This window comes from Bemisia tabaci, chromosome 3, assembly GCF_918797505.1.
Source record: "Bemisia tabaci chromosome 3, PGI_BMITA_v3".
Taxonomy (NCBI): domain Eukaryota; kingdom Metazoa; phylum Arthropoda; class Insecta; order Hemiptera; family Aleyrodidae; genus Bemisia; species Bemisia tabaci.
The window spans coordinates 8,933,161-8,952,868 of NC_092795.1; the positions used below are offsets into that span (position 1 = coordinate 8,933,161).

The 19,708-nt window shown below is 39.2% G+C and overlaps 1 protein-coding gene across 1 annotated transcript in view; it reads left to right on the top strand.

The window, feature by feature from the left end:
- The window catches only part of LOC109031006 (uncharacterized), a 357,064-nt gene that overhangs the window by 56,011 nt on the left and 281,345 nt on the right, over window positions 1–19,708 (top strand). Inside the window, exon 2 of the mRNA XM_072297718.1 lies at window positions 10,603–10,659. Coding sequence (XP_072153819.1) covers window positions 10,620–10,659 — 40 coding nt within the window. The 5' untranslated portion in view covers window positions 10,603–10,619. The remainder of the gene's footprint in view (window positions 1–10,602; window positions 10,660–19,708) is intronic.

Below are 19,708 nucleotides of genomic sequence, written 5' to 3' on the forward strand. Positions count from 1 at the left end.
TTTTTCGTACTTTATTTTCTCTCGGAAAAACTGTTCCACGTGGTCTCTTGAAAACTTTCCTAATGTTTCAACTTTGCTCCCAGACTATTCTATAAAAATGTTTAAGCTAACTAGGGGGCTCGATTCTCATCAAAGAAATTGAAATGGAGATACGTGACTTCGCACTTTGGCCATCGATACACTATCTATGATTGCTGTAGTTTGACGACGAGGCCTCTGTCTGGGCTCAAACGGTGCTTATGCAACTGATCATCATCCATCGGGGTCGGGCCAGTCGCGGCTTTTGCCTCGCAACAACCCTGTTGTCCTCAAGTAACTGTCGCGTCGCCGCGCGCCGTCGCGTCATATGCGTCGCGACGCCACGTCCTATGCATCGCGACGCCACGTCCGCTACGTCTTGCTCGGTTCATGACTCGCTGTATACAGGGAAAAAGTGTGATTCCATGATTGTCTCGGCTCATGGTCTGTGCATATTTAACCATCAGCTCCAGTGAAGACACGATCAGTGCCAATTGACATTCATTGCACAGCCCTGCAAAAGTCGCATCATTTTGTATGATGAGAGGCATCCTCATCAAGTCCTGTGTACTATTCTACGCTGCTCTCGCCAAATGTTAAAAGCTCGTTAGATTTTTATGCAAATCAAAACTTTTTGCATTCTTAAGGTGGTGTATTTACCTTATTTACTCCAACAAAATAAAGGCAAAACTTTTATTTAAAAAAAAACTAAAAACTTATTTTGGTTGTCCATATCTACCAAGTACAACAAAACCTACAATTGAGCAAAAGAGGAATCCATGAGGTACCTGAAGTGGTTCCTTCAGGCTCTTCAGGGCCCCTATGGGAACCCGGGCCAATTCTTAATGAGCTCTCAATGGGTTCTCATGGAAGTCGTGCAATGTTCCCACAGGACCATTTTGAGAGGGAAGATATCGTCACTCCTCTGAAGTAAGAACGTATCTCAATTTTCACGTGAGTCCTGAGTCACATTTAAAAAATGTTCAACTCAGACCTCTGCTCTGGCACGTTCAGCAAAAATTGCAGCATATGATTGGCTAAACGTCCTACTCGCCTAGAATTATCGCTATCGCGTTTGGTTCCTAAGGGTCCACCTGGAAACCAATGTCTATACTCTCTCCATGAAGGTGCTTTAAAATAAATGGGCGAGGTAAAACTATTAAACTTGGAGACCAATGCTGTTTTAATATGATATTGCAATTTATGAACAGCATGTTGATGTTGATCATATGAACCACCAAAACCTCCAAGAAGGGTAAAAATCTTGACAAGACATGAGATCTGCGAGCACCAGAAGAGAGGAAAAACTCCCGAAATCTCAATAGGGGTTTTCTATGTCAAACCTCAACAAGTCTGCTATCATCTGAGGTCAAGATTTTCCTCAGCCTCAACGCTTAAACGCTACAGCAAAAATTTGAATGCTTAGTTCTAGTTACAATCCCCTTCAGTTTTCAAGACGCAATCAGCTTATCTGTGAAGTGAACTCGGTTGCCTAAGCCGAGTACATAAGGTGCAAAGATTCCTTATGAAATGAGTTCCCCTCATAGAATCACTGATCACTGATTTACTAGAATTGATCGAACTTACTGATTTGATAGAATCATTGATTTATCTCATCATACCAATCTTTCAGTTTCAAACCTCAAAATTTTTTGTGATCACAGTCCGGAGCTTACGGCCATTGATCAAAAAGCTTGCAACTTCCAAGCCTATTTTTACGGTTCGCTCGTCCGGGGGAGGGGGTTGTAAGGATCTAGTGGGGGTACTCACGGGGGGCTGCGGGGTCGGCTAGACAATGAGGATAATGTAAATAAAAAATGAGGATATGGATCTGGAGGCGGCCATAATATTAAGATTGAAAGCGCGGAGTAAGCAGGAAACCGGTCGAGTGAGTCGGTCGGTTCAGAGTCGGCGGGATGGGCCCCGGTTGGAAGCGACGAGACGTTGATCCGTACACCTGTTGGCCCCTGTTCCCCGATCGAGTGTTGACTCTTGCCCCTCGATGATCCGAGCTGACCTTTTGTCTCATTCCGCTCTTCGCGCCGTCTCTTGGGTCGTTACTCCACATATCCGTCGTTACAGACTTGCTGTAAGTTTACACATCGTAGTCAAGGGGGTAAGAAGGAACTTTAGGTACAGCATTACGCGGATCCAGGGGGGGGGAGCGTAGGAGGCGTGCACCCCCCTTTTTGCCCGAAAAAAGGAAGAAAAAGAAGAGAACGAAGAAGAAAAGGAAGGAACGGAGGAAAGAAGAAGGAACCGTTTTCAGGTTAAGAATTCTCTGGCGGAGGCCTTTGGACTTGGACATCCTGTCGTCACATATGGCAATCATTCATGACGGAATTGACTCAAACTGCCTAGAGGATACTTCAAAAGTTCAAAAATTTTCTGGAGGAGGCCCTCGGACATGCGCCTTACACACCTCCCCTCCCCCCCATTCCAAGTGTTTGGATCTGCCTATGAGTATATAGAGACCCTGCACTGATGACTTGAGCAATGCCATTGAGAGATGCATGGATGAGTAAGGGTAGATGATGGATCATGAATGCCGGGGTGAGAACTTGACATCAAGAGTCTAGGCCATTCAGTAATTATGCTTACCACTTACTTTCGAGAGTGATTTGTAGCACTTGCATGGACACATACAAAGGGATCGAAATCTGTGATACAACTATTGTAACTCCTAAGGAGCTCAAATTGCATAAGCACCGATCTTAAGGAGCTGCTACTTTTTGGAGCGTCCTAGCTTTTTCTGATTCTATGATTTGTGATCTATACAGACGTTTTTTTGAATGGAAATACATTCTTCTACAGGAACTACACACAGATTCTCTACATTCTCTATTACAAGTTCGTGCCAATAAGGTTGCTAAGGCGTATTACTAAGAATCAAGGGTGTATACAGATCTGTCACCATACTAGACGATCTAGTTCAAATTGGATTCTGACGCGACTTGTTGATTTCATCCCTTAAACACCATAATGAAATCACCGAATTTAATATTTGAGGCTCTCATGCTGTACTTGCGTTCCTTTTAAATTATCACGGTAGCGTTTCCCAAAACCCCTTGGTGAGAAAAAAAACATTTGAAATTTAACTTAAATTCAAGTATTTGCTATTAAGCCTGGTTTCATCAACTGGTAATTTGAAATATTTGCACCCTAAGCATCACTGATGGGACAATGGTACCAGAATACCCTTCATTCTAACCATCTCTCATGCTACGCACTACCATGGTGGGTATCGTTGGCAAACAATAATGTTTCCAGAGGCGACGTTTATCGTTAATTTTGTACGTAATAGGAATGCGATGCTGAAGAGATCTGATGATTTTTTCACCAACCCACCACCCAAAGTCACGATGATAACACGGCTTTATGACCCGAGCAACGAACTCTGCCAAATCTCGGATCAATCAAGGCAATTTGTTTATGCAACAAATTACCTTGTTCTCTGAAAACTCACAAGCTGCATGCCAAGCTCAAGGCCAAATCATGAATCAGTCAAAGCTCCGGATACGCTGGAGGCGGCTGGAATCAGCGTTGGCGACGATATAAAGTATGGTAATGAGGAGACCGTTGCGCGATCCCCGTCGTTTCCCGCAGAATGTGACAAAAAAGCTTCGAGGAATTCCCTTTGAGAGGCCGCGAAGACGCATCGCCGCGCCGCCCCACAAGTGACGAGTATGCTAAAAGCGCTACGCCGCACGGTGGATCGAGTCAATTAGAGAGGTCGGACATAAAATTTTTGACTAAAACTGCAAATTTTGATTTTTATTTGTCACAATTTAAATTTTAGAGAGCGCTTCCAAAAGCAAATTTCACGAACAAACCAATGGAATCACTTTCAGAACCTCGAAGTTTTGTATAAACGGAGTTATAAGTGTTTGAAGAGTCCAAATTTTGTCCGACCTGTCTTATTGACTCGGTCTACTGTGCGCCGCACAGTAGACCGAGTCAATATAGGAGAGGTCTGATAAAATTTGGAAACTTTAAAAGCTTAGAACTCCGTTTAAACAAAATTTTGAGGTTCGGAAAGTGGTCTCATTGATTTTCTCGTAACAATTTCCTCTTAAAACACCCCATAAAATTTAAAATGTAACGAAATAAACATCAAAATTTGCAGTTTTAGTCAAAAATTTTATGTCCGGCCTCTCTATTTGACTCGACACACTGGGCGCCTTACAACGGATCAAATCAGTGGGAGAAGTTGAACAAAATGTGAAAACTTCAAAAGCTCCTAACTCCGTTTATACAAAACATTGCGATTATGAAGGTGGTTCTATTGGTTTCCTCGTGAAATTTTTGTCAAGAGACACCCGCTAAAATTTAAAATTTAACGAGATAAACATCAAAGCATGCAGTTTTAGTCAAAAGACTCATATGCGACTTCTCTCATTGACTTGTTCCACTGTGCGCATCCGGAATTCCGCTACGCAAACCTGCGCTGCCGTTATAAGTCAAAACATAGCATTTCTGTATGATTTACATTTGAGTTGTGCGGTATGATGAGATGCATCACTCACCAAACTTTGTCAAATTTCGATTTGATAAAGTTCTATCAAACATGATCCTAACATAGTTAAATCCTATCACTGCTTGTGCAGTTTCAATAATATTTTCGTGCAGGAAAATCCACCGCGTGGTCTTCGGCAATAACAAAGGTGGACACCAATTTGAGTTTAAAGAGTTGAGGGAATTGACCATTACCCAACTCGAACTGGTGGCCGCGCCCTCCAAAGTGAATGCAATTACAATTATTTTTACAATCATTAAAGTACCGAACTCGAATCAATGGAATTCCGTCACGCTCTTTTTAAGTCAATGAGCTTCATGATAATTTAAAAATCCGACCAGACCTTGAATGAAACCAAATCGCGAAGACTTTCCTCTCCCTTTGTCGTCTCGTCACGTCGTCGCTCCTCTGACGTAAGGGCGTATCTCGATTTTCACATGAGCCCCAGGAAGCATGGATTCTTATGTGAGACAGAGTTCACGTGGAAATCGAGATACGCCCTTACGTCAGAGGAACGACGACGTGAGTGATGCTAATGCTTGCCAGAGCGCAAATTCCATAAACCATTCAGCGTTTTGCATGAAACGCTCATCGATCAACTGCCGAAAATCATCAGAGTTGTACGCACCATTCACGTTGATGTACGCCGCTTTTTGGGTGTGCCCGGCCGATTTTTTTTGCAAGAAACTGAAAGAAACATATCTGCCAGATATTAAAAAAAACTGTCATTAATTTAAACAGAATAACGTTTTTGAAAGCATTTTCCTCGCAGTCTGGAAAAGTCGCCGGAGATTGCATCCCAGTGTTTTAAAATTATGGCCGATTACCATTCAGCGTTTTGCATGAAACGCTCATCGATCAACTGCCGAAAATCATCAGAGTTGTACGCACCATTCACGTTGATGTACGCCGCTTTTTGGGTGTGCCCGGCCGATTTTTTTTGCAAGAAATTTAAAGAAACATATTTGCCAGATAATACATAAAAACTGTCATTAATTTAAACGGAATAACGTTTTTGAAAGCATTTTCCTCACAGTCCGGCAAAGTTGCCGGAGGTTGCATCCCAATGTTATAAAATTACGGCTAATTTACAAGATTTTACCGAGAGGGGGACGGAAAATTGACAACGCAGCAAGTTACGCCCAGACTGACATTGATGCACGTTTAATTCATTCAGAAATTTCGGTCCAAACGATTTCCCGCGCTCTGCAAATATCAAGTCAACCATTCCTTCCGTGAATAAGTTCGATGTTGCCAAACGTACTACAGTGATTATAATGACGCAAGGAAAGGCTTTACCACACCATTGGTTGAAATATTTCCATAAAATATAGCATTTAGTGGGAAAGAAATAACGAGAGGGGGAAGAGGGACGAAGACAGAGAACCCCTGAAACTTTTTGTTTTAAACCTCGTCTATCGTCTATGATACGTTGAAACCTACGTTACTGTTATCATTTTCTTCCCCTTCTTTTTTTTTTTTTTTTTTTTTTTTTTTTTTTTTTTGTTTCAAAGTTTCTTTATTAAACTAAATGCTTATCAACTAAGACAAAGTTTTAGATACCGAATAAATGGCGTTACATATAAATATAGGGATAAGATAACATTAAAGAATAAAAGATTACAGAAGGAAGTACCTTCCTTCTTACTTAGGAAGTTTCTTCTCCTTCTGTCGCCCGGCTTACAAATTTACTTACTATACTTACCCCCCGGATTTAACTTTTCCCCTTCAAAAAATGTACGATATTTTACCAAATAACATTGTGAACTTTCTGTGATCATTGAAATTTTATGGCAATAGATGGTTTTTAAGAAGAAGAAACAAGAGCTAAAAGGTGCTTCTAGGACTATCAATCTTCAGAAGTTTCAAAAAACGTCGTATTCGATCCTCTTCGAAGCTTAAGGAGTGCCTTCAAACTCTCCTTGATGAGGTGAGGTGCCCCCATAAAAAATCCTGGTTTGGCTATGATATCGAGCTATTGCCATATTCCCAGTAACCGGCTGTCACTATTCCAAGAAATGAAAATTTGGGAGTCATGGAGCTAATGGCACGGAAAAAAAAGGTAATGGTCAAGTCCCACTTAGGATATTTCCAAAAAATTGTGGTAGGACCCCAATAAATTAGGCCACTGACCCAAATATTGGGAAACGTCCGAATCATCCAACAAATTGAGGCACAAAATGTTAAAAACATGGTAAAAAATGTTAAATTATTTCTAGCACTTAATCGCACTCCCACATACCGACATATTCACTGCTACTACCTTTTAGACATTGTTTAATACACTGTTCGCTGAACTTGGAATTGGGGTAGTGCCACAATTTCAGGGGATAACCCCTAGCACTTTTTTCCGTGAGCGATGATCGTAAACTTGAAATGAGGAACTTTATTGCGAATAACTCACCTGACAACACGGTGGATGAGTTGAGCGGATCGTGTCAAAGACAAAAGGCAGTTTTCCGGCGCGATGGGGGTGGGAGAGGGGGGTAGGGGGGGAGGAGAAAATTCCCTTTGGATGAGCCGCGAAGCCGCTGTTGGGCCCGCGCCCGCCGCGCGTATCAATGAGCTTCTCAAACATGCTGATGAGCCGCCGCATATTGGAGCAGAAATTAAACCCCACTCCATGACCAGGGTCCGAATCAATCAATGGATCAAACTCCACCGTCCTCCACTCAAAGTCGCATTACTCCACAGTGCTGCCACTTTGGCCGAGGAAAAAAAACATGACACCTACGAGAGACAATATTTGGATCGCACTTAGTAAGAAGGAACTAGCGAGATTACAATATTTTCAAAATCGTGCAACTGCTCATATTCTTTTAAAAATACTTCATGATTATTATTACAATTATTATAGTATTACAATTCACACAATTATTTTTCTTTAAAAATAATAAATTTTTTTGTGGGAAGTCAAAATTATTTGCTATTCTGGAAGATTTTTTAGATAATTATGAAGAGGCAACATTTTTACAACACTGTAATCTCGCTGGTTCCTTTACGCTAAATACGATCTCTTTTAGAGACCCTGCAGTGACAATCTAAATCCTTTTGCAGGTTGATCTAATCTGAGGAAAATAAACCCCAAATATCCATAAAATGAAAATTTTAAATCATGCATTTTTAATTTTTAATTATTTTCTTTTTCTAAATTATTATTTTATTATTTTTATAATGTTTGTGTGCAGTAGCATTGCAAGTAGAGACAATTTAATTTAAAGACCTCGAATCAGAAATCTAAGGAATGCAAGCAGGGCCGGATTAAGGAGGTGGCCACATGGGCCGCGGCTCATGGCGGCAAATCTAAGGGGCGGAAAAAATTTGCAATTTTTTAAAGTGTAGGTATATAAAAAAATCGGATTTATAAAAACAAAATTACAAAAGAGAAAAGGCGACAAAATCTCTCATTTCCTGAGAGTATAGTAATTTCTAATTTTGTCGTCTCTTAGTGATACAAGAGACAGCAACCTCAATAAGTCGAGTTACGAGGGAAACCAAACACGCAATTTGGCCTAGAACGGCGCGACTTAGAGAGAAATGATAACGAGGACTTGAGGTGAAAAAGAGAAGCCTTCGGCGCGGCGATCAGCATGTAACACATATTAGCGCCTACAAGACTGCACAAATACTTCACGCGTTGCATCAAACACAGTGCGGTCATTGCGGTCAGCGTGAAACGGATAGCGCCTACAAGAATACATGAATACCTTACCTCATGCATTGCGGCAAACACAACGCGATCAGCTTGAGACGCATAGCGCCTACAAGACTGCGTGAATACTTCATGCATTGCGTGAAACACAGTGCGGTCTGCGAGGCGCGGCGGCGGAAGTTAAAATCATTAATCCACATTTAGGTTTGTTCTTTCATAATTTTTTCGTTCATTTCTTATGCATGGAAGGCCTTGTCCACACAGAGATAGGTTTACGAAACTTAACTATTGCTAGTAGTGTTGACAGGGCTTTCCCAAAAATTTGTTCAACACCAGTAAACGCGTCTTATATATGTACCCCTCCCCCGCTGGCATGTTCATTCGATGGTTTTCATTGATGTTTCATAACGAATGAGAAGGGGGCGGCAAAATACAGGCGGCCCATGGGCGGCAAGTAGGCGAATCCGGCCCAGAATGTAAGCCAGAAAAGCAAAAATTAAGTTAGGAAATCAACGCTTGTTTTCGCCTAATGATGATTGAGGAGCACCCTGTTCAACAAAATAATCAACTAAAATTCGCCTAACGATAATTAGTGATTGTCGGTGTCTTTGCCAGGATACTTTTTGCAAATTAGATTATGGGATTGCTGAGCCCATTGCTCAACTCTTTTGTCATCTGTTATCATTAAGTGAATCTGAGCGTTGACTTCGAAAGTAACTTGTATGTAGCGCCTCTAAAATGTATTTTTTCTGATCACGAAGCCCTAGTAGCAGAGTTATATAAAAAATTTGTTTTTAAAAGTATAAACCGTAAATAACCACAAGCTAAAGAATATTCATTGTTTATGTAATGGATGTAAAGTTTTTTAGTTAAAAGTTTACATTATTATGTAACCCTTAGTATAAAAGTTATATAACCAAATTCAAAGAGTGTATAAAATGAATTTTCATTATTCTTCCTGGCTGGTAGCGCACTCTAGTTATGAAGTGTGCAAGTTTTCATATGCGTTACTACCTGGATCATCGTAGAGTTGTGACTTACCTTAAATCCGCGGCGTCCTAGTCGGGACTAGAATCCACGCCTCGGGATGGAGTTGCAATCCGAAGTCCAGTACTTTACCACCAGACCAGTCAGGCTTGATATGGATGGGCCCCTAAATTCAATCTTTTAACTATCGCAGGCCTCTGAGTCCGTAATATGTTTGTTTATTGACGGATTCTTATGATATTTTACCAGACTTTATTATTTATTATTTATTTATTTATTGTTTTTTATTTCATGATGTAATTTTTTCATTTTCATTTTTTTTAACTCTCTCTCATTTTTTTAGCTCTCTCTTTTTTTTAACTATCATGATTTTTAACTATCATTTTTTCTAACTCTCTCTATTTTTTTAACCCTCATTTTTTAACTCTCTCTCTCTCTCTCTCTATTTTTTAACTTTATAATTGCGTCTTTTTCCAGTTTTAATTATTTGGGCCTTTTTCTAGTTTGAATTTATGTCGATGTATTTATGTTATTTATTTATTATTATTATCATTTCCTTTTTTCTTTTAAATTTTTATAATATTAATTTAAACATTTTAAAAAAATCAAAATTTTTAAAATAATATTTAATAATATTTTTAAAATATTAACAAAAATAATTATGATATACTTTAAAAATATTATAAAATATTATTTTAAAAATTTTAATTTTTTATATTTTTAATATATTTTTAAAATGTTTTAAAAATATTCATTGATTGTATTTCAAAAGTAGTTTTGAAAATATTTTAAAAATACATGAAAAACATTTTAAAAATATATTAAATTTCAATATTTTTAAAATATTTTTAAAATATTGCTGTCTAACTGGGCAGGGTTATGAGCCAGACACGCTACCAACTGAGGTAACAGGGCTCCTCGGATTGTGTGCCGAAATATCCCCTTTTAACTCGTCTCGGAGCCACTAGTACCTCTAAATTAATACCTATCCCACGCAGTCTGAGAGTCGAGGGTGTTCATTGAAATGAGATCATCATCATCATTCATGAAAATGAGATAGGTTTACGTTAAAGTCATTCAGGTCATTTATATAACAGTTATATTAAGCAAATTAAGCAAAAGGATACTATGCGTATAAAGAAAATTTATAAAAACCCTTCCTCAATTATATAAATTTTATATAAACGTTATCTTCTGAAAATATGAATAATTATTTTCATGGGCATTTTATATAAAACTTCTATACACGATATATAAACTTTAGTTAAAATGGTGCTTATATAACCGGTATTAATTCCTTATACGTTTGTTAGGAAGGGGAAAGTGAATCATGCTACTAGGGAGGTGCCTAAATTACGTAAGAAGCGTAAGATCAATGATATTTTTGTCTTTCTATATCCACAAATCAAATTTTGTTTGTTTGTTCCAGATGGTCAAATTTCGATAATGATAAGCGAGAGCAGGAGGGGAGTAATATTCAAAGCATGTAAGTTATTATCTTTTCCCTCTCTCTACTTTTTACATTTTACATCCTGCTAAAAAATTTCGGAATAAATGGCTGCCGTAAGACGTGAGTATTATAAAAGCGGAACCTACCCTATTAGTTGAGAGACATCCGTATTATAAGGGTGAAGTTCACTTCGCATTCAGATTCAGATATATCACTCCAAATTACACTCCAAATTTTACTGCGATGTTTCTAATGCTGTTTCACTTCGAGCTTTCTTATGAAAAATCCACTTCGAAAGAGGGATCCTGATCTTATCATTAGGCCTCTCTCTCTTTGACACTACTAGCTAGTGAAAAGAGCGACATTTTGAATGGATATAAAACTGAATTAGAATAATAAAATGAAAAAAATATGTTATTTGTGCTTCAAAGGTTCTGCTGATGCTCCGAAGGCCGTAAGATCATCCATTTACTCTTCGCTTCTCCTCGCAAAGTTACATTTTTTCTGTCCTCCATCTTGCAACCACACAAATCCCCGTAGCGCCATTATTTCCACGAGTAAATATTCATGCGGCGTTAATCGCAAATCGCAAATCCATTAAACTTCAATAGCTACCGTTGCTCGTACTTCAGGCAAACTAGACCTCCGATCGGAATTCAAAGCGGGGCACGCGAAACCATGGAACGGTGACAGGGTGAGGGGGTAGGGTGAATTAGTGAAACGCGGGGCTTTTTTCATTAAACGACGATAGTAAATAAGCATAAGAGCCCATATACCACGGTTGGCGCATGACTGATGGTAATTGGTACAATAATTCACTACGGGGCGCACTACCGACTACCAAAAACGTTGCCGGTTTGAGGGGATTGTGGAAATCTTTCAGTTCAATGTGATAATACTATTAGAGATATTGAGATACGTGCAGGTGTATATACTACTTCACTGAAAAAAAATTCTCGGCTTTTTTACCAAGGTCCGTTGGTACCTTTACCATTTCACTTTTTTTTTTACCAATTATTGGTAATTTTACTAAGACACACTGATAAGCTTACCTGAAAACCGGTATTTTTACTGTTTTTTTTTTTCAGGTAAGAATACCACTTTTATTGGTAATCAGCCCGGTAACTTTGCCATTTTATCTCGTTAATTCTACCACAATCGATAAAAAGTATTGGCGTTTTTACCAAGGTCCAGTACAATTACCGAAAAAGTTCAATAATTTTACCGAGATTTCTCGGTAAAGTTACCAATTCCATAAATGGTAATTTTACCAAGAAAAAACTGGGATCAAATAGCACCCTGACTTCTTGGTAATTTTACCCTCTTCTTAGTAAATACACCGAGATTTTTTTTTCAGTGTGGGACGTTTCAGGGTGGTTATGACCCCGTCTCGACCAAGAAACAAACATATCTAAATATTATAAAGATTAAAATATCCAGACCCTCATTACGTGATAGCAACTCAAAGTTGCTTCTCTGATAAATTAACTTTCAGCTATCAAAAAATGACGATCTAGGTATTTTGTACGATTGTACTTTTGTTTCCTGGTTGAGGAAAGGATTGAAACGACTTTGAAAAGTCCCAGGATTTGTGTTTTGTTGTTTTTAGCCTCGATCATCCGTTTTATGCGTTTTTAGTTGAATTATGCCGGTTATTTTCGTGTACCGGGAAAGTTCATAGAACCACATATCTGAATATCATACCAGAGTTTTAACTTCGATGTTAATATTCATTTAAGGACTTTTAATTTTAATGTTTCATTGCCTCTTAATTGTTTTCTATGACATGATTGTTCTAAAACTTGATGATTATCAACAGTTTCACTAGTGATCTAATAACAGTTTTTCAATCAAACGCGAGGCTTGCTCCATGCTCTTCTTGCTGGAAATCTATTCTTTTTCGCTCGGAAAATCCTGCGTTTGTCATCAAATGTATTTTTTGGAATTCTTTTCGAGTTCTCGAAATTCTTTTTTTGAGTTAAAACACCTTTAAAATTCAGTCAAAAAGCTCTCATAAAATGGCAGGAAAAAATCAATAACCGCAAAAAAACTTGGTAACTGGGTGATAATTTTTGTTGCGCCAATCATACGCCAATAGCTTCTTAAAACTTCGAAGAAAAAACATACATCAGCAGCCTGATTGTTGAAAATAATGTCGGTACGACAAGAATCGAAAATCGATATACACGGCGCAGATAGGGCTGTCTTGTCTTATCGTGCCGACATAGCCAGTTAAAGTTTCAACAATCCGGCTGCAGAAGGCTGGAATTCGTACTTGTCTACTGATCTATTGTTTTATGTTTTATGTGATTCGGGAATAGGTATTATTGAGTGATAAACGGAGTTGAAAAAATTATGAGAAGCGGCAACGATGGGCGGCAAAGACTGACCGCATCCGCTGCGGTCCGGCGGGGCGGCCGGCCGGTGGCTGGGAAAAAGGAAGCTCAATTTAAACAAAACTCGAGTGATTTGGAGGTCTGTAATTTTTTGACGGATCCGACGGAAATCAAATCGTTAGCGCCGACCTGCGTCGGCCGGACACGACTCCGGGTGGAATCGTGCATTTGAGGCGTCATAAAGTAGGTGGCACACCGCATACACACACAGCCGAGTTTTTAATCGCATTTCGTCCGTCTTGCGCGTGGATGCAGCCGTGTCCGTGAACTTTCACCCCCCCCCCCCCCTAATTCAAACGTGCTCTCTCGCCGTCCTCTTTACGCTAAAAATCTCGACCGTTAGCCGGGACTGTGGGAATTGAAGGCGGCATGCGGCACCGAATTTCCCTCAATGGTGTTTACCTCTGAAAAACTAGGTCGGAGGCTAGACTGCCGCGATAATCGTGAGAGCCGTACCTCAAAACTCAAATTTAAAAAATCGGAATTTTTGGAAATTTCGAATTTCGAATTTTCGAATTTTTTTCAAATTTTCAAAACCGAGTTTCCTTCAAAATTCGTCTAATCTCCTTTAGATGAAATTACAGAAATAGCTAAAACATCAAAATTCGTTTCATTTGTGTGAAAACAAAACGTATCAGAAAGCCAAAAGTCCGCAAAAGATGACGTAGTTTCAGACAAAACAGCCATAAGGAGTACTGCTCCTCCAGAGAGCCAATAAAAACAGTGCTTTCGAGTGAGATATCGCACTTTTTATTCAATTTCTAACCTGAAAATGTATTTGTTGTGTGTCTAAAACACAACCTCGAAAGCATGCAGATTTATCACTTACGGTCATTTTGTCTGACAGAAGAAAGAAAAAAAGAAGAAAGAAAGAGTATCAACACAGCCGAAGGTAGGAGAGATGTGTTCGGGTGTATTTTTAAAGTTTTCTCCCAAATTTGAGCGACACCTCATTGACAGCATATAGCAGCAGAGCATTGAGACCTCACGCTTCGCGTCATCGCGCCTTCAATTTTTCAAATGCAGCACAGACGTCCATCGAGCACGAATAGTCGTATCTCTGCGCCGTCGTTAACGCGCATCCTTTCCCTCGCTTAATTTCCATATTGTGTTTATTTGCGTTTGTCTTATTCGTAATGGTGCTTCAATTCTGTAGCATAGAGCAGAGAATTGCGAGTTCACGACTCACGCCATCGCGTTTTACATTTTTTACATGCATCATGCAATGAGGACATCCATCTTGTGCGAATAGTTGGATCGCGGTTACACTTTAGATGTCTCTTATTTTTGAATTCCCAGATAAATTAAGGTTAAGTTTGTCCGATATATGCTATGGTATGTTCAAATCAATAGTCATTTCGAAAAGGTACTGATATACTCTCATAGTATAGAAATGAGGAGCAGAACAATTTTGCAAACATTTAAACCGGTCTGCCGTGTATTTAAAATTCAAATCCATAAAAACAAAGTATCCTCGTCTCAAGTGTTGGTTCCCTCGTTGATAGGACCCTCTTTTTCCTCTTCCGGTTTAAATGTGACATTAAGCGCTAATCATACGAAGAAGGAAATAAACTGCACGGAGGCACTGACGGAGGGAAGGGGGCGGGGTGACGTAATTGACTCACACACGATGTCACGTCACGGGGCTCCGACCCCGTGGGAGGAGGGGGTCAGAGGAGACCTACTCAGTGAAACCTATTGATAGGCGTTGTTTACTTATTAATTAAGGGTCTCAACTCGTGATGCGCGTCCTCAGCCATGTTGCCTAGATGAGCCTCATTAATGAGACTTATCGACTATTCTTGTCATTACCTGCGGGCCGATTATTGAAATTGATAGACAAAGCTATAGACAAAGACGACAAAAGGGATTTTGAGAGATCCTGTTGGTGGAAGCAGGTGGTGGCAATGGACATAGGAAGTAGGTAATGGACTAACTAACGGCAACCCACTAAAGACCCGACAGTTAGTCCATCATTGTCTTTCTTAGTCTATAAGAACCAGCCATGTAACCAATAAGATCGCTCCATACTCCCTTGTGTCTTCTTTGTCTATCGCTTTGTCCATCAATTTCAATAATCGCCCTGCAGCCTTGAGAGAGACGACTATTTTGATGGAGTGAAAAATTGCACCATGATGACGCCAAAATGATATCAACAGGGTATCATGATGGTGTCAACGTGGTAAACGTTGAGATCAAGTTGATACCATGTTCACGTCACGTTGGAAAGAACATGATCTCAACATAGTACCAACATGCACTGAGAAAAAGTTACGAGCTTTCCAGACTCAGAGGCCGAAGTTACGGTTGCTGAAGCCGTGGTTTTGACTGCTCCGGGTGCCACACCCGAAACTTGTGGCCTCTGAGCTCCGAACGCGGACGGTATGTCTATGTAGCACGTAAGTACAGCTTCCATGGCCGGCTTTTTTTTTTTCCAGTGTGAGCGTTTTGAGCGGGGAAAGTACCTACTCCTGAGGGATTGGTCGGTGGCATAACATTTCTGCAGAGTATCTGGCAAATGTGCCCTGGGGAAAATTTCCTTTAAAAAAATCAATGGATAAATAAAAGTCTATAGAAATGTTTAAATATATCGTTTTTGAAGGGAGAAACGACTGATTAAAATCTGACTAACCGGAGACCGACAGTCGTGATGACGAAACTTGGACATCTCCTCGGCTAGGGTTGAGCCAATCAGAGAATGCGAACTTCCTCTCCAGCCTACGTCACAACCGATTGCCAAAAATCGTTTCAAATGGATCCAGATTCTGGTGCCTTCAACATTTATTTTCCAGTGGCGTGGCGTGAATAATCGATTATCGATATCTTGCCATTTGAAGCTATGGTAAAGAGTCGATTACTAAGGTGTTCGCTGCGAACACCCTGATAATCGATCTTTTTTCATAGGTTTGAGTGGCGTATCAATCGATATATCGCAAAGCACGCCACGCCACTGTTATATTCCCTGTCAATTCCTAGGGAGCTCAACTTATTACTCAATTTTAAAACAAAGATTTGAAGAAAAATAGGAGCCACGGATCAAGATTAACATTCGGAACTGCGACTGGTTTTCCATTTTGGCGCGTATACGTAGTATACCGCCTTTGCGATCGTTTCGAACCCTGCTCGATACAATAACCGAGTCCCTTAGTTCCTTACCGAAAAGTGACTACCGCGAACTTCTGAGATTTTCCAAAGCGTGTAAAAAGTTTATTTGTCCATCAATAATTATGATTTAAAGTTGTTTCTCATTCTGGGGGTCGCTAGTTTATGTGCAGTGAATACCAAGAGTCTACGTTACTTGGTTTTTTTTAAAAAAGCTTAAGAATGCGACGCGCTGATTTAAAATATGCATATATAAGCAGAATCAAGCGAACTGATTCGAGGATGGCTGAGCAGGTCGGCACTCTCGGAATGAGAATTTAACTCCTCCGTTTTGTTCAAAACGTTGCTTTGACAGATCTGTAACCTCGGTTATACTTTTCGAAAGTTGGTACCTGTTGAAGCATATGCTATGCTAAATGGTCTCCGTGGCGACCACTTTTTCTCTTCATCTTAACCTAACATATATGAAAAAAGAAGTCCTGCTTGTATGATTCTTCCAGTCATAATTTATCCTTAAAAAGGTATTATTAATAAAAATGTGTTGATTTATCTATAATATTGTTGACCTTTTTTCTGAGCTCAACAAAGTGGTGACCCCGACGTGATTCTTTTCTCAAAATCTTACGCCCAATTACTTACGCTTCATTAACCATTTCACCGTCACGCTAGGATTCGTCCAATTTTCAAAAAAAATTGTTTCGCGAGTTTTTAGCAATTTTTTCCTTACTCTCCGATAAAACACGAATTAAAAGAGGTCTCATTCATAAAAATCGGCCAAATAGAAGAGAAGTTACAGTATTCGAAATCCGAAGAAATCAACAAAACTTCTCCAAACAAAAAATAAAATGAAGGGGGAAAAAAGAAATGTATAAATTACAATTTAATATGATTGACCTCAGAATGTGACAAGCAATTCAATTATAAAAAGGAGAAAAAATTGAGTGAAATTACAAAAAATTAGCCTCTTGCAAGGGGCTTTCTTGTATGAGTTTTGACCTGAAGACAAGTAAATCCCGTTATATTATTAAAACGAAATTGACTCCATAGTCCAATGCCTTAGTTTCTTGAATACGATTATTTTAAGCACTCGAAAATTTATACCAGCAATTTTACCCATTGGGTGATTTCCTGAGAGCTCATAATATCACGAATTTCTCATAGAGCCCTTCAAAAATGGCTTGCTTTTTGGGCAGCCGATTCGGCCATCAAACCGGGGTCTAAATGGAAGCTGATAATAACACAAAGCTCTGAGAAAAATGTTGAGATGAGTATAGGAACGGTTTGTAAATTACGAGGAGAGGCGGGCATTCTGTTCAGCATATATCGATACATAAGTATTTCCACACGTAGAATTTAATTTTCACGTCAGGGAGTCGACATATTTTGATTTTTTCGATTTTATACGGAAAATTTATGGTTTTTCGGGATTGAAATTACTTACAATTGTTTCATGAAAAATGAATGTACCCAAAATGACTATAGCATTTTGACTTTCACATACGTGCACTCACTAAATTGATTGGTAAATTCAAAGAGTGGGTACATCGACCTGGTATATCAAGTTTCTGCGATTTTTTACGGCAAATCGGTAGATTTTCGGGATGTGGATTGCTTACTTTCAATTCATGAATGAATAAAGCATGGACATGGTTGAGCTTCTTTGCATGAAAAGACGTTTAAAATAACAAAATCAAGACATATTTAATACAATTGCATTTATATCGAGTCAATTTCTTTTCAATAATATAACGGTATTTATAATACCGGTAATTTGGGTATTTTAGCCCCAAAATACCTTTAAATCGACTTTATCTTCTAGGAGTTCGACAGAATTTTTCCTTTCTTCGCTTAAATTTTTTCGTAGCACTTTTCTTCAAGAATCTGATAAGATTTTGCTTGAGGCAGATCAAAAAACTTAAATTTGTTCGAATAGCTTTCTAGATTCACAATACACGGTCTCGTGAAGGTGCGTCGTTGACCTTGCAGTGTTGGATCGTGAATTCTCTTGTTGTGCTGCTTGCCTTTTTTGAAATCTCTGTAAATGAAAACTAAAGGGGTTGATATGTGCGAGTTAATGACGCGCCTTATCAACACATTGTGTTGGAGTTCACAGCTTGTTTTTAGATGTTCCCTGACGAAGATTCTGAGGACACGCGACATATTTGCGGGCCTAAAATGTCAACTGGGATGCGTCACTTAGCCCGCGTGGCGTACCCCATAGGTCGGCCTATTAAGCGCCACCCCCTTCAGTCTCCCATCTGTGTGCCCCCCGGTAACGGAGATCGGTTGCTACCAAATTACCTTTAACCATGTTTTATGGCCCGCTCTTTGTTTCTCATTGATGATATCTAGCTGTTGCCATGTGAAGCAATTAACTTCTTTAAGGTAATACGCCAGGGAAATTCAAACATAAATCATCATTCGATGCCGAACAAATTAATTTTAAGTTGATTATTCTTAATTGGTTTTAGTTTTGGACACTCAGCCCCCCCCCCCCAATCTTATATGTTCGTGATTTTCACGGAGTTGTGATATTCGTAACGTAATAGATGCTTTTTCTCCTATTTCTAAAAATGTCCTACTCTTTTCAAATGAAAAACAAATCTCCGAGAAGCTTGTGCATACAAAAATGATAATAGATTTATCTTAATGATATAGTTTAATTATGTTATAAATTGACTATGTAAGCAGAAACATACCGTAAAAAGTGGCAGGCTTCAGTGAAACATGCACGTATCGCGTGTCAAAGCGAGCGACTTAAACGCGCGACAGGAAAGTCAACCATTTACATACGAGGCATTACCAAGCGCTCAGCCGATAGGGAGTGCTTTATTATTTCAACCTGCCTCTAGGATTCTAGTATACTAGTGGATGTATGTTAAATCGGCGTACCAGCTCAGCAGCAAGATGGCGGAGAAGGGCCTAGAATATTTAGAATTGATTAATCTCTTATACCTTTATTTCCCTAATTCTACTCAAGTCAAAGCCCGGAGTACGATCGTCGTCTTTCTATAATTGATTTGTTTTAGCGGCAAGGTAGTTTTCTCAAAATTGATAGTTGAAATTTAAGTAGGCGAGTTTTTTTTTTCATCTTAACGGTGCTCATCCTCTTCGGGGAACTTGAAAACGCGCCTAAAATATAAAACGTGGGTGCGCATCTCTAATACGAACGTATTAAAGCTCTCCCAATTGTTTTTTGATATTTTACATTTTGAGGCCACTCAAATTGTTTTCTTACCTATACAAGAACTAAAGTAGAAATCATGTGGTAACGCAGCATCAATACATATTTTGCCGTTCAATGTAAAAATGTCGTATCTCCATTCGACATTTTTTCGATTTTTTCTGACAAAATACTATTTTACAAGAAAACTAGCAAATATTCATCCATCATTTTATCGAGTCGATTTTATCATACCATAGTAGAAACTATAAATTAATAAAATTAAGCCTTGTCACAATTGGATTTCCTTGTATTGGAGCAGTGTGTGTGGAAGAAAAATACAAACTTTGTAATGGAGTTACGGCAGTTTTGCTGTTGACGGCAATATTACCTTATCAACCCCCCTTTTCAGGTATTTGCATGC